General features: G+C 46.2%; 1 protein-coding gene and 1 long non-coding RNA gene across 2 annotated transcripts; both read left to right on the top strand.

The window, feature by feature from the left end:
• The first annotated feature begins 6,949 nt into the window (after positions 1–6,949).
• Positions 6,950–11,009, top strand: LOC109746876 (uncharacterized). The gene is made up of 3 exons (XR_005755697.3): positions 6,950–9,040; positions 9,144–9,218; positions 9,310–11,009. It is a non-coding gene; the product is annotated as an uncharacterized lncRNA (long non-coding RNA).
• Positions 11,010–11,014: 5 nt separating this feature from the next.
• Positions 11,015–13,678, top strand: LOC120964032 (uncharacterized). Its single transcript, XM_040388481.3, has 2 exons — positions 11,015–11,712; positions 11,829–13,678. Exons 1-2 carry the CDS (start codon positions 11,347–11,349, stop codon positions 12,006–12,008), a joined length of 546 nt encoding a protein of 181 aa, XP_040244415.1. The 5' UTR covers positions 11,015–11,346; the 3' UTR covers positions 12,009–13,678.
• Positions 13,679–14,605: the final 927 nt, after the last annotated feature.

Genomic DNA, 14,605 nt, shown 5'->3' with positions numbered 1-14,605 from the left:
GCTAGCTCTGTTTTATTGTTGAACTTGTTCGATTAAGAAGTGTGGGTGTGCTGCAGGCTCCTGTGTGTACCCAAATTATGCAAAGACGTGGATGACCACTGTAACCAGGTATATTCGGACCAAAATTTGAACGTTCAAACTCATCATACACGGGGTAAGCTATATGAATTGTTTGTTATTTTCACATATCATATACAGTGCTGAATAAGGGACTGTGACTGATGACACTTTGCGCAACAGTTTTTTCGCTGCACCGATCCAAAATTTTCGACTTCCACGGAAATATCTACCTCCCGACCCCTCCCCCTTACCAAAAGCCACATTTCCCCTGTTCCCGCCTTCCTTTCGAAGTAAAAACATTCACTCCATGCTTGCAGCGCAGCCTCCTCGCCGGCGACCCTCCTTCACGCTGCTCGGCCTCATCGATCTAGGCAGGTAATCCACACCCGACCCCCATCGTCCTACGCCTTCCACCTCCCACATGCCCCGACCACCGGTGCGACACCTTCCACCCAAATCACCAACCCCTCCCCCAAATAAGCGTCGCCCTAAGCCATGGTGCATGCAGTATAGCCAGGAGCTCAAGGAACATTTGGCAGCGAAGAAGCAAATCGCGGGCGCACGCGCGGATGAGGTCGGGATGGCTGCCATTCATGCTGACCCCCGAATCTTGGAGGAGCACCTCGCCGTCGAGGCCACCATCGACGCCTCGCGCACTGACGCCACAACACGGTTGGCTGCTTTAAACAATAGTTTGTGTCATTTTCTCGAGGCCACCATCGGTGCCTTCGATGAAGTCTGAGTGTGCCCGTGCTTACCTCAACTCGAGAGCCGGTAGGTTGGTGCCTGGAGCTGCTCAGGCAACTCACCACTACGACGAGGGCACCCACAATGTGGAGGCCTCACCCTCTTCCATGTCCAAGGAGCCAATCATCATCGATATCTCTGGCGATGAGGAGTAGCTTGTCTTATTAGCTAACTATAAAGACCTATGTTCAGTTTGCTAGATACACCGGTTAAGCATGCTCGGTTTTCCCATTGCATGTGCTGCTCCTGCCTTTCCTTAACAAATTCTAGTGAATTGTCCTATCTACTTTTACCATGCAATCTATTGCTCTAGTGTATATGTTCTATATGTCGTGCAATGTGGTGCTCACTTATTAACTGTTTGGTTAATTAGTTGTCGTGTTCAGTTAACTGTTTGGTTCATTTCTACAAATGTGATGTTCAATTCTTCAGGGTGCAATTTTGTATTGTCTTCCATGTGAGAAATAAATCGAATTTATCAGTACAAAATACATGAGATACAAATACAATTGTTATATTTCCAAGTTGTCAAGCATGCTTCGTTTGGTTAACTGTCTAATCTTCTAGTATGTTATATATTGTGCAATGTGGTGCTCAGTTAATGTTTGGTTCATTTGTTGTGGTGTTTAGCTAACTGTTTGGTTCAATTCCGCAATGCGATGTTCAATTGTTGTGGATGCATTTTGTTATTGTATAACATGTGAGAAATAAGTCAAATTTGGCTGTACTAAATACATGAGAAACAAATACAATTGCTACATTTCCAAGTTGTTAAGCATGCTTGGGTTGCTTAATTGTCTGATCTTCTATTAGGAGTATGTTATATTGTGCAATGTGGTGCTCAGTTAACGTTTGGTTCATTTGTTGTGGTGTTTAGTTAACTGTTTGGTTCAATTCTGCAATGCGATGTTCAATTGTTGTGGGTGCATTCTGTTATTGTATACCATGTGAGAAATAAATCGAATTTGGTTGTACTAAATACATGAGAAACAAATAAAATTGCTATATTTCCAAGTTGTTAAGCATGCTTGCTTTGGTTAACTGTCTGATCTTCTATTAGGAGTATGTTATGTTGTGCAATGTGGTGCTCAGCTAACGTTTGGTTCATTTGTTGTGGTGTTTAGTTAACTGTTTGGTTCAATTCTGCAATGTGATGTTCAATTGTTGTGGCTGCATTCTGTTATTGTATACCATGTGAGAAATAAATCGAATTTGGCTGTACTAAATACATGAGAAACAAATACAATTGCTATATTTCCAAGTTGTTAAGCATGCTTGGTTTGGTTAACTGTCTGATCTTCTATTAGGAGTTTGTTATCTTGTGCAATGTGGTCCTCAGTTAACATTTGGTTCATTTGTTGGGGTGTTTACTTAACTGCATGGTTTAATTCTGTAATGCGATGTTTAATTGTTGTGGCTGCATTCTATTATTATATACCATGTAAGAAATAAATCGAATTTGGTTGTACTAAATACATGAGAAACAAATACAATTGCTATATTTCCAAGTTGTTAAGCATGTTTGGTTTGGTTAACTGTCTGATCTTCAATTAGGAGTTTGTTATATTGTGCAATGTGGTGCTTAGTTAACATTTGGTTCATTTATTGTGGTGTTTACTTAACTGCATGGTTCAATTCTACAATGCGATGTTCAATTGTTGTGGCTGCATTCTGTTATTGTATACCATGTAAGAAATAAATCGAATTTGGTTGTACTAAATACATGAGAAACAAATACAATTGCTATATTTCCAAGTTGTTAAGCATGCTTGGTTTGGTTAACTGTCTGATCTTCTACTAGGAGTATGTTATATTGTGCAATGTGGTGCTCAGTTAACGTTTGATTCATTTGTTGTGGTGTTTATTAACTGCATGTGCATGATCCGTTGTCTAATAGCACATTATTGTGCAATTACAGGAACCATTCTAATATTTAGGTTTTTAACAATTTGGTCGTGCACATGTAGGTCCTGCTGTCAGAGGTTTTGACCCACTGTTTGACCCTTTTTGCATATGGGGAAATGAGTTGTCCATGAATATCAATCAAGTCAAGAAACTCAAAAAGATTGTTAGGGTAATGAAATTAGCGACAAAAAACAACAAGATCTTTGTCTGCACAATGAAGAAGACATCAGTTCACTACAAGATGGTACTAACTATTACCTTGCCTTTTTTTTATTCCTTTGCCCCATTTCCAATATTGAGAAGATATTTATGCACATACTTCAGGCCTTTCCAAAGCAGTTCACTGATGATTACCTCTCAAACCACCTGTATGGTCAGGAGGCGAGGAAGGTATTCATACAACACCCACGGTTCAATATTGAAGTGTTCCTAAAGAGGGCGAAGGATGGACGGTCAATCATCCAAAGGCACTGGCCTAAAGTTGCAAATACCTTCAACATCAATGAAGGCTCAATATTCGCCTTCCGCTTCAGTAGTTTTCCAGATGAGATTCATCTGTCTATGTACCGTCTATGATGCTAATTTCGAAAGGTTATAGATGTTGCATGTGAAACTTGGTGCTGGTGCAGTTGTGTAATGGGGTAGCGGAGTGCTGAAGCTATATGATACTGTACTCTGATGTATTTAAATTATGAAATCCTGCTTCCTTAATACGAAAATGAAATATATTGTGTGCTTAATATGAAATGTCAATTAGATTAATAAATGAATTATTAATAATAGGTCAATTAGCCTGCTAATTGGGTTTTTCTATTGCAAACGGTTATTGAGAAAACATCGAGGGCGATGACCTCAGACAATGCACACAATTTTTAGGAATAAAACGTGTTGGATCAATGAACAATCACACACGACTTCCTCTTGAAAACTGTTTGCATTAGGCCACCTTGCGCAAAAGTTTACCACATAAAAAGTGTGTGTGATGGACAGCCTATGCCACACAGTTTCTTCTACGCACTATGTTTGATGTATTCAATAATGCAAATGATAAAATTGTTAATATCGTCTGCAATGGTCACGCTATCACAAACGATTTAATGGGAAAAATTGTGTGTGATGTACCTACGAACGAAAACATTTTCCTTGGAGTGACTGTGAGGGATGTATATACGAGCGAAAACGTACTTATTGGATTGACCGTGTGGAATATACATACGAATGGAAACGTTTTAGCTGGGACTGACTGTGAGGGATGTACTTATGACTAGAAATGATTTGGCCAGTATAATTGTATTTTTTTAGCACAATTGTACGTGTAATCGTATTTGACCGCTCGCTCGTCGAACACGACGTCATTTTGCCGAGCTTGTGTGACCGAAGGGCCTATCCCCGACGGTTTCTGGGTCATGTGGGAAGGAGCCCCCTATCGCACACACTCACTAGGCGACGGTTCAAAATGCCGACGCAGAAAGGGGTTCAAAACCGTTTGTATAGCACCTCGTTGTACCAGTGTCGGATAGATTTTTGTAGTGTTCCGGTAATGGGAATATGTGTCCGGATGATGTTGGAGCAGGGATAAAAAGGTGCCACCCATGGACTCAGTGGAGCCCCGCCCACACTATATACAGTCCGGTGCGTGGGCTAGTTTCCTCACCCTGTTCCGTTCCCCGTGACAGACAACCTAAATCCCCACATCCTAACCCTAGCTCCCGCCGATCTCTCCCGACCCTGATCCCCTCCGCCACGGTTGTCGTCGGAGCCACCGCCTATGGAGCCCTGCGTGGCCGTGGAGGCCACCAGGCCATCGGCCTCACCGTCGAAGGAATTGGAGCCCGCCGGTGTTAGGGGTGCAGCCGCCATGCAGCCGCCCATGAGAAGAATGCGCTGTGCATTGGCAACCTACCCGCGCACGCGGGCGAGGACGACGTCGTGGCGTCCTTCACCCCGCAAAAGGCACTTGACTACGTCATCATGCCCATCGGGTACCACAGCTACGCCTTCATCATTTTCCGCTCCATCGCCGAGTGTTGGACTGCCTTTGAGGCGCTCCATGGGTCCAAGGTCAAGGGCGCCTTCATCCTGATTGAGTTTGCCCGACTGGTAATATCTCAACCCCCCTCTCCCCCACTCGTATCCGCTCCCACCTTGGATCCCCCAGGATCTGGCTCCAGTTTTGTGATGTAAATTTTTCAGTAATTAGGACTCCGGTATTTGTCATTTGCAGTTTATTCAGGCGGGGGGGGGGGGGGGGCTAAGGCCTCCAGCAGCTCTGATATATGTAGTCATTCTAGAGGAGGCACAATGGATCAGCGGCGACGGGATAGTGTGGTGGAGGCTCGCAGGTGGCTGGAGGCAGCAGTGCTCAGGGTCCAGGGAAGCGCGGCGCTCGAGGCCCTTGATATGGTGGATGGGCATGTGTGAGCCGATAGCGACGGAAAATCTTGACACCGGTGAATGGCCTAGCAGGAAGCGGTCGTAGTAGGATCCTGGGCGCCGGAGGCGGCAGCCGCGGGGAGGTTTGTGTGGTGGGAGACGTCGGCAACATGCGGGGAGGCCAGGCCATCCGGATTTTCTTTATAACTGCGGGACATCTGGATTGGGTGAAGAAGGGTCGGATTGGGAATTTTTTTTCTAAATCAACCGGATTGGGGAACAAAGTTCGGGTCTGGCAATTCTTTTTTGTTTCGGATCCTTAGTGAATCGTTTTCTACCAGTTAAGTATGACAGTGGTGGGTTATTGTTTTTTCGGATCTTTAGCAAATTGTTTTCCGAATTAGCGACCAATGAGCTGGTCGGTCAACTCTTTTTTCGGACCTTTAACGAATTATTTTCTATCACTTATGGATGGGAGTGGTGGGTTATTGCTTTTCCAGATCTTTGGGAGATCGTATTCCGGATGGGGAAACAAGGGTATGGTCGGGCAGCTCTTTTTCTACCGGATATTCAGCGAATCAGTTTCTACCACTCGTGGATGGCAGTAGTGGGTGTTTGTTATTTCCAGATCTTTAGTGGGTCGTTTTCTGGATTGGGGAACGAGGGTTCGGTGGAGCGGTTTTTTTTCCAGATCTTTAGTGAATCGTTTTCTACCACTTATGGATGACAGTGGTGAGTAATTGTTTTTTCTGAATCTTTAGCAAATCGTTTCCCTGATTGGGGAAGAATTGTCAGGTCGGGCATGTCTCTTTTTTGGATCTTTATCGAATCATTTTCTACCACTTATGGATGGCAGTGGTGAGTAATTGTTTGAAACTTCAGGGGCAAAGTCGGGACGAACGGGCATAAGCAAAAAGCTTTGTGGTAGTAAATTATATTATGGTCATTGTGTTGTGGTAAAGACACTTTCTTGTATTAGGGTCAGGATGGACGGGCAGAAGCACGAACCACAGATACATAAACTTATGATTATTTGTATTGTGGTAGAGGCACTTTCTTTTATTAGGTTCATTTTCATTATTTCTTTTTGTCGCGTTGGCACAATGACATGCTACAAACATCCATCATGACCTTCGACGAGTGCGACGACATGCTTCGACGACCGCATTAATGCTTTGAGGTGTGCTGTGACGGCTGTGACGATGGCATCACGACATGCTTCTAACGCCCGTGCGGTGCTCTGACGGCCGCGGCGATGGTGTGGCGACACGCTTCTAACGCCCGTGCGGTGCTTCGGCGACCGCGATGCTGCTGCGATGGCAAGCCTCAATAGCCATGGCGATGCTACGATGCGACATTGTCTTTTGAAAACCGCTACAATGCTATGATGGAGGTCCGACTTCTTCCACCATGCCACGACAACGTCTTTCGTGGTCATGGCAGTGTCGAGACGACGGGCATGACTGCTTCAATGATGTTGAGACGGCCACGGCGATGGCGGACCAACTACTCTGATAAAGGTGCAATGGCATTTGTAAAGGCGGCGGCCGCGTCAAGGATTGCGTGTGAGGGGGCTGTGGTGTGGTGTGCGCAACATTGACTTCATCAACTTCCTAATACCAAATGAAACCAGCACGCATGGTCAATCACACGATGTTCTAGTATTTGTACGATCACAAGTATAACTACCTGGCAAAGCATTGCGTGTGAAGTAAGTGTAAGAAGGATCCTTTAGAAAAAGGCAGTCACGGGACGCAAGCACAAATCATGAACTCGAGTATAGATGGGCTAGCTTCGCATGGGGACACACAGGCGCTTGCGTCACACGATCGCATAGAATCGGACGACACCGGATGCGGCTTACAAAGTCAATAAATCATCCGACTGTTTTGTAACATTTTCCATTTCTTTAGCAGTGATTGGAATAGGTGCCGTGTAATAATGGTATATTGGAGAAGGGATAGAAACGGTGCCACCCACGGACTCGGCGTAGGCGCGCACCCGTCCCTGCCCCGCCCGCAGTATATACAGTCCGACCCCGGGCCGGTTCCCCATACCCTGTTCCATTCCCCATCTCAGAAAGCCCAAATCCTCACATCCTAACCCTAGCTCCATGCGATCCCTCACTGCCCTGATCCCCGCCGCCGTCGATGTTGTTGGACCCATCACTCGCGGGGCCCTCAGAGGCCGCCAGGCCGTCGGCCTCCCCCCAAAGGAGTCGGAGCCCTCTGGCGCCAGGGGGGCGCTGCCATCGCCGCGCCAGGGGCCGCCCACGACACAAGCGTGCTATGGGTCGACAACTTGCCCGCACACGCGGGCGGGGACAACGTCATGGCGGCCTTTGCCCTGCACGAGGCGCTCGAATGCGTCGTCACACACGCCGTCTTCTGCAGCTACGCGTTTGTCCTGTTCTGCTCCGTGGCCGATTCTCGAGCCGCCCTCGAGGCGCTCTGCGGGTCCAAGGTCAAGGGCGCGTTCATCAGGGTCGAGTTCGCCCAGCAGATAACTTCTTACCCCCTCCTTCTCTACCCGCCATTCGGATCCGCTCCCACCTTGGAACCCCTCGGGATCTGGCTGTAGTTCGCGATGTGAATTTTCCAATAATTAGGACTTCGGTGCTTGTGATTTACGTTTTATTTAGGCGGTGTGGGTGAGGCCTCCAGCGGCTCTGATATATGTAATTATTCGAGCGGTGGCACACCGGATCAGCGGTGACGGGGTGGTCTGGCGGAGGCTCGCAGGTGGTTGGGGAGCGCGGCGGGCGCGGCCCTTGTGTCAGGCTGGCAATCGGGTTGGGTTTCAATAGGCCGAACTCTGCCAAACCCATGCCCGAATAACTAATCAGTTCAACCTACGACCCAACCCATGGGTCTCATGGACGACCCATGCGCACACCCGATGGATGACCCGACCGATTCGAGCACCCATCAGGTCCATGAAAAAATTTCCATTTGTTACTCCACCTAGCATGCAACCACTTCAAATAAAATCGGTGTCTACCTGCTAGTTTTATAGTCATGTCGATGCCTCCTTCCCCAGTAGTAAGCCAAGGCGGTACTAAACATTACAAGGGAACGGTGCCCTGTCTGTTGTAGGCCGCAGCTAATATAGCGACGCTTAAGCACTGAGAAATGAAAAAACGCTTCGCTTTGGCCCTAAGTGGTAGATTAAGCGTATTTGAAATTCTTGGCCATAATTTGGCTATTTTTGAACTGCTTCTGCTTAGCTTCTTGTGCAATAATGGCAGTATGTCATTTATGTTATTATTAGGGTCTGTACGGGAGTTGTTTCCTTCAGATTCTGGCGAAATCATGGAAAGATGATCTGCATTTGGCTATGTCTATTGGAACTGAACTACATATTAGTTGCCATTTGCTTGCTGTGTGAACCTGATGTGTATTTGCTATGTTGTGAAGGTCATTTTAGATGCTACTTCAACTACCCGTGTGCAATGTTTCCTATTTTCCTGTGCATACTATTCAAAACAGTCAAATTCTGGCCAAGTTTGAAAAAATGCTCAAGCGCACTTAAGCGCCCATTGCTCTATGTTGTGGCCTTCCACTTTTTTGAACATTATCCTTTATTAGTAGGTATAGAAATACTCCTAGATTGGTGATTGTTCCTTGTTCTAGGGTGAAATTGCTATGCTGGTGTTGTGTAAAGATTTATGCCCTCTTGATGTTTACTTGTGTCTGTTGATTGGTTTTTACAAGCTAGAGCTACTAGGAACCTATGGGTTGGAGGAATTAGTCCGTCTATCTCAAAGTAGGAGGCAGAGGAGGAGTTTCAAAAGTTTGGAAAGATTGAAGGTGTTGGATGCTCCCACGATCAAACTTCTACATACATGGACTTTGAGAAGCTGTAAGATGCCATTTCTGCCCATAGAGCCTTCAATGGGACAGATTTAGGGGGCAAGGAATTTTGTGTTGATTTCCAGAGGTCCTGAGGAAGAGCGGTATGCATCTACTATTGTTGACTACGTTTGTGAAGTGCTTCTAGGCTGCAGTTTTTCAAGGGACACTGTCTTATTATTTAGTTATTTGTACTGATTTTGATAGGAACAGTTGGAAGCAGGTTACTTCAACAGTAGAGGATCATTGCCACCCGGTGAAATGGGAGTTGAACATGCAAAGGTACTGCTATTACTTCTCTTGGTTCTTGTTGTTGTCCTGTCCTCTTTGATCTGCGGGTTGCTTACTATCATATCATGTTCTGTTTGTCAAGGTTCTGCTGGAGTATGAACGAGAGAGGTAAAAATTCCTACCAATGTTCTCTGGGTGGGTTTACCCAATACACATAAAGTTGACGAGGAGGCACTAAGGCGGGCTATGGCAGCACATGGTGTGGTTACAAACATCAAAGTTTTTCCAGAAAGGCAGTATGCTTTTGTGGAGTTTGCAACCATTGAAGGAGCTTCTAGTGCTAAGAATCTTCTAGATGGGTGTCTTTTCAATAATACAAGGATTCATGTTCTTTAATCTAGCAGTGGGCTTGATAACCTAACACCGCTTCTTGGGTTCCTATATCAAAGATGTATAATGATAGGCCACATGCCGCACGTTATTATTTAGGTGCTGGTTGCAGTAGTCATGGCTCGTCACAAGGGTATGACCCTCGACGTGGAAGAGCAAGATACTTGGACTATGGTGCAATGCCAATCACTGCTTGTATCCTTCCGGCACCTGAAGCTGGCTCATCTTTGTTGTCTGGACATTCTGCTCATAGTGCGCTTGATCCGAGAGAAGCCAAAAGGGAGAGGCTCGATGCTGGCATCGACCCTTACCATGTAAGGGAAGGCACTGAGGGTCTTCAACCGGGTCAGGGAGCTTTTTTTGTAACCTTGATCTTTAGCGAATCGTTTTCTATCACTTATGGATTGTTTTTTCCGGACCTTTAGCAAATTGTTTCCCAGATTGGGGAACAAGGGTCAGGTCGGGCAGCTCTTTTTTTCCTCAGATCTTTAGTGAATCGTTTTCTACCACTAATGGATGGCAGTGGTGGGTAATTGTGTGCAACTTCAGGGGCAAAGTCAGGATGAACAGGCAGAAGCACAAATCCATTTATCAGTGTTCAAAAAAGTGTTGTGGTAGTGAAGTATATTGTGGTCATTTGTGTTGTGGTAGAGACACTTTCTTTTATTAGGGTCGGGACGGGCGGGCAGAAGCATAAACTACAGATACATAAACTTATGATGATTTGTGTTGTGGTAGAGACACTTTCTTTTATTAGGGTCATTTACATTATTTCTATTTGTGGTAGTGAAGTATATTATGGAGATATTGTATGCATTCCTTCATCTGAGACGTTTTTAAGAGGGAAAGTTATTACTAACCAACTCCTTGAATTAAATTAAAAGGTGTATATGAAAGCCATGTTTTTGCGATTATTTTTCTCAAGGTGGCATAATCATATGGCCCACCCACACGGCAAAGCCATCCCTGCCCCACTCACAACATATACTAGATGCATACAATATCTAGTAACTATGGTATGCTCTGTTTTAAGTTTGAATGATGTACTAATAAGGAATGATGTACTAATACATAATAATCCTTGGTTAGTCATATTTGTTTATTTCTTGAGTGAAATTGCTCCATTCATGTGCTAATGTTGTGTAATGAGTTGTGCACAAATGAGAGAATTTGCTGTTATTCAGACAGTGATTTGATATAAATATGAAGTGTATTTTATCTTTGATCTATTTCACTTTAAGTTAGACCATTCATAGCTATCTCATGGTTTTTGTTGCTAAGACTACTTGTATGAGGATTTTATTCATCTATTTTATTACAAAAATAGTATGCCTGCTTATGGCATTTGTTCTTTGATTGGTTTTTACATGATAGAGCTATAAGGAACCTATGTGTTGGAGGAATTAGTTCATTTATTTCAAAGCAGGAGGCACAGAAGACTTTGATATATTTGCATGATATATTTGCCCTTGGTTATTAAGGCGTAATGAAAACTTTGAACTATGTGGTGGGTAAACTTGCTTATTTTAAGGTCATACTTAACAGTTCTTGGTGATGGGATAGTTTTTTTAGTGTTCTGGTGATGGGACTAGGTGTCTAGATGACGTTGGAGCGGGGATAGAAAAGGTGCCGCCCACAGACTGGGCGCAACCCCGCCCGTCGTATATATAGACCGGTGCGTGGGCTAGTTTCCTCACCCTGTTCTGGTCCCCGTGACAGACAGCCTAAATCCCCACAACCTAACCCTAGCTCCCGCTGATCTCTCCCTACCCCGATCCCTCTGCCACAGATGTCGTCAGAGCCACCGCCTGCAGAGCCCTCCGTGGTCGTAGAGTCCACCAGGCCGTCGGCCTCACCGTCGAAGGAATCAGAGCCCGCAGTGGTTAGGGGTGCAGCCGTCGTCGCCGCCACGCAGGTTGCTGCCCACGAGAAGAAGGCGCTGTGGCTCGGCAACCGGCCTGCGCATGCGCGCGAGGACGACGTCGTGGGGTCCTTCGCCCCGCACAAGGCTCTCGACTACGTCATCATGTGCGTTAGGTACCGCAGTTGCGCCTTCATCATTTTCCGCTCCATTGCCGACTATCGGACCGCCCTCGAGGTGCTCCGCGGGTCCAAGTTCAAGGGCTCCTTCATCCTGATTGAGTTCGCCCGGCCGGTAATATCTCAACCCCCCCTCTCCCACCTTGGATCCCCACAGGATCCGGCTGCAGTTTGTGATGCAACTTTTTCAATAATTAGGACTTCGGTGTCTGTCATTTGCGGTTTATTTAGGCGGTGCGGGCTGAGGCCTCCAGCAGCTCTGATATATGTAGTTATTCGAGTGGAGGCACAATGGATCAGCGGCAACGGGGTGGTCTGGTGGAGGCTCACTGGTGGCTGGAGGCAGCAGTGCTCAGGGTCCAAGGAAGCGCGGCGCGTGAGGCCCTTGATATGGTGGATGGGCACGTGTGAGGCAATAGCGAGGGAAACCTTGACACCGGTGAATAGCCCACAAGAAGCGGTAGCACTGGATTCCAGGGCGCCGGAGGCGGCAGCCGCGAGGAGGTTTGTGTGGTGGGAGACGTCGGCAGCGCGCGGGGAGGCCAGCCCATCCGGATTTCTTTATAACTGCGGGTCATTTGGATTGGGTGACGATGGGTCGGGTTGGGAATTTTTTTTCTCAATGAAATAGTTTTCCCGATTGGGGAACATTGGTCTGGTCTGGTAGCTCTTTTTTGTTCCGGATCTTTAGCGAATCGTTTTCTACCACTTAAGTATGACAGTGGTGCGTAATTGTTTTTTCGGATCTTTAGCAAATTGTATTTCGGATTAGCGACTAATGAGCTGGTCGGTCAACTATTTTTCAAATCTTTAGCGAATCATTTTCTACCACTTATGGATGGGAGTGGTGGGTTATTATTATTTGGGATCTTTAGGAAATCGTATTCCAGATTGGGGAACAAGGGTTTGGTCAGGCATCTTTTTTTCCGGATATTCAGCGAATCATTTTCCACCACTTATGGCAGTTTTCAGGATTGGGGAACAAGGGCCGGGTCAGGTAGTTTTTTTCCGGATCTTTAGCGAATCGTTTTCTACCACTTATGGATGGCAGTGGTGAGTAATTGTTTTTTTTGAATCTTTAGCAAATCGTTTCCCTGATTGGGGAAGGGTCGGGTCGGGCAGCTCTCTTTTTGGATCTTTAGCAAATCATTTTCTACCACTTATGGATGGCAGTCATGGGTAATTGTTTGATACTTCAGGGGCGAAGTCGGGACAAACGGGCAGAAGCACGAATTCGGTTATAAGTGTTCAAGAAAGCGTTGTGGTAGTGAAGTATATTATGGTGATTTGTGTTGTGGTAGAAATACTTTTTTTTATTAGGGTCAGGATGGACGGGCGGAAGCACGAGCCACAGATACATAAACTTATGATTATTTGTGTTGTGGTAGGGGCACATTCTTTTATTAGGGTCATTTTCATTATTTCAATTTGTGGCGTTGGCACAATGACATGCTACAAACACCCAACATGATATTCGACGAGTGCGACGACATGCTTCGACGACGGCGTTGATGCTTCCAGGTGTGCTGCGATGGTTGCGATGATGGCAGCACGACACGATTCTAACGCCCGTGCGGTGCTCTGACAACCGCTGCGATGGAGCGATGACACGCTTCTAACGCCCGTGCTGTAATTCGGCGACTGTGATGAAGCTATGATGGCAGGCCTCAACGGCCATGGCGATTCAACGATGCGACATTGTGTTTTGACAACCGCGGCGATGCTACGATGGAGGCCCGACAGTGTCGACGATGCCGCGACAACATATTTCATGGTCATGGCAGTGTTGAGACGACGGGCATGACTGCTTCAATGATGTTGCGATGGCCACGGTGATGGCGGACCAACTACTCTGATAATGGTGCAATGGCATTTGTAAAGGCGGCGGCGGCGTCAACGATTGCGTGTGAGGGGGCTGTGGTGTGGTGTGCGCAACATCGACTTCAACAACTTCCTAATACTGAATGAAACCAACACCCACGATCAATCATACAATGTTAGAGTATTTGTACAATCACATGTATAACTACCTGGCAAAGCATTGCATGTGAAGTAATGATACGTCTCCAACGTATCTATAATTTTTGATTGTTCCATGCTATTATATTACCCGTTTTGGATGATTATGGGCTTTACTATGCACTTTTATATTATTTTTGGGACTATCCTATTAACCCAGAGCCGGTGCTAGTTTCTGTTTTTTCCCTTGTTTCAGTGTTTCGCAGAAAAGGAATATCAAATGGAGTCCAAACGGAATGAAACTTTCGGGAGAGTTATTTTTGGAACGGAAGCCATCCAGAAGACTTGGAGTGTATGTAAGGGAAGCAACGAGGAAGGCACGAGGCAGGGGGACGCGCCCACCCCCCCGGGCGCGCCCTCCACCCTCGTGGGCCCCTCGTGGCTCCCCTGACCGACTTCTTTCGCCTATATATATCCATATACCCTAAAACCTTCGGGGAACAGAATAGATCGGGAGTTCCGCCGCCGCAAGTCTCTGTAGCCACCAAAAACCAATCGGGACCCTGTTCCGGCACCCTTCCGGAGGGGGGATCCCTCACCAGTGGCCATCTTCATCATCACGGCCCTCTCCATGACGAGGAGGGAGTAGTTCACCCTCGGGGCTGAGGGTATGTACCAGTATCTATGTGTTTGATCTCTCTCTCTCTCTCTCTCTCGTGTTCTTAAGGTGGTACGATCTTCATATATCCCGAGCTTTGCTATTATAGTTGGATCTTATGATGTTTCTCCCCCTCTACTCTCTTGTAATGGATTGAGTTTTCACTTTGAAGTTATCTTATCGGATTGAGTCTTTAAGGATTTGAGAACACTTGATGTATGTCTTGTCGTGCTTATCTGTGGTGACAATGGGATATCACGTGATCCACTTGATGTACGTTTTGGTGATCAACTTGCGGGTTCCGCCCATGAACCTATGCATAGGGTTGGCACACGTTTTCGTCTTGACTCTTCGGTAGAAACTTTGGGGCACTCTTTGAAGTACTTTGTGT

Source organism: Aegilops tauschii, chromosome 5 (assembly GCF_002575655.3).
Source record: "Aegilops tauschii subsp. strangulata cultivar AL8/78 chromosome 5, Aet v6.0, whole genome shotgun sequence".
Lineage (NCBI taxonomy): Eukaryota > Viridiplantae > Streptophyta > Magnoliopsida > Poales > Poaceae > Aegilops > Aegilops tauschii.
Note: the sequence above shows the minus strand (reverse complement) of the source record. Positions and strands in the feature narration are given on the sequence as shown.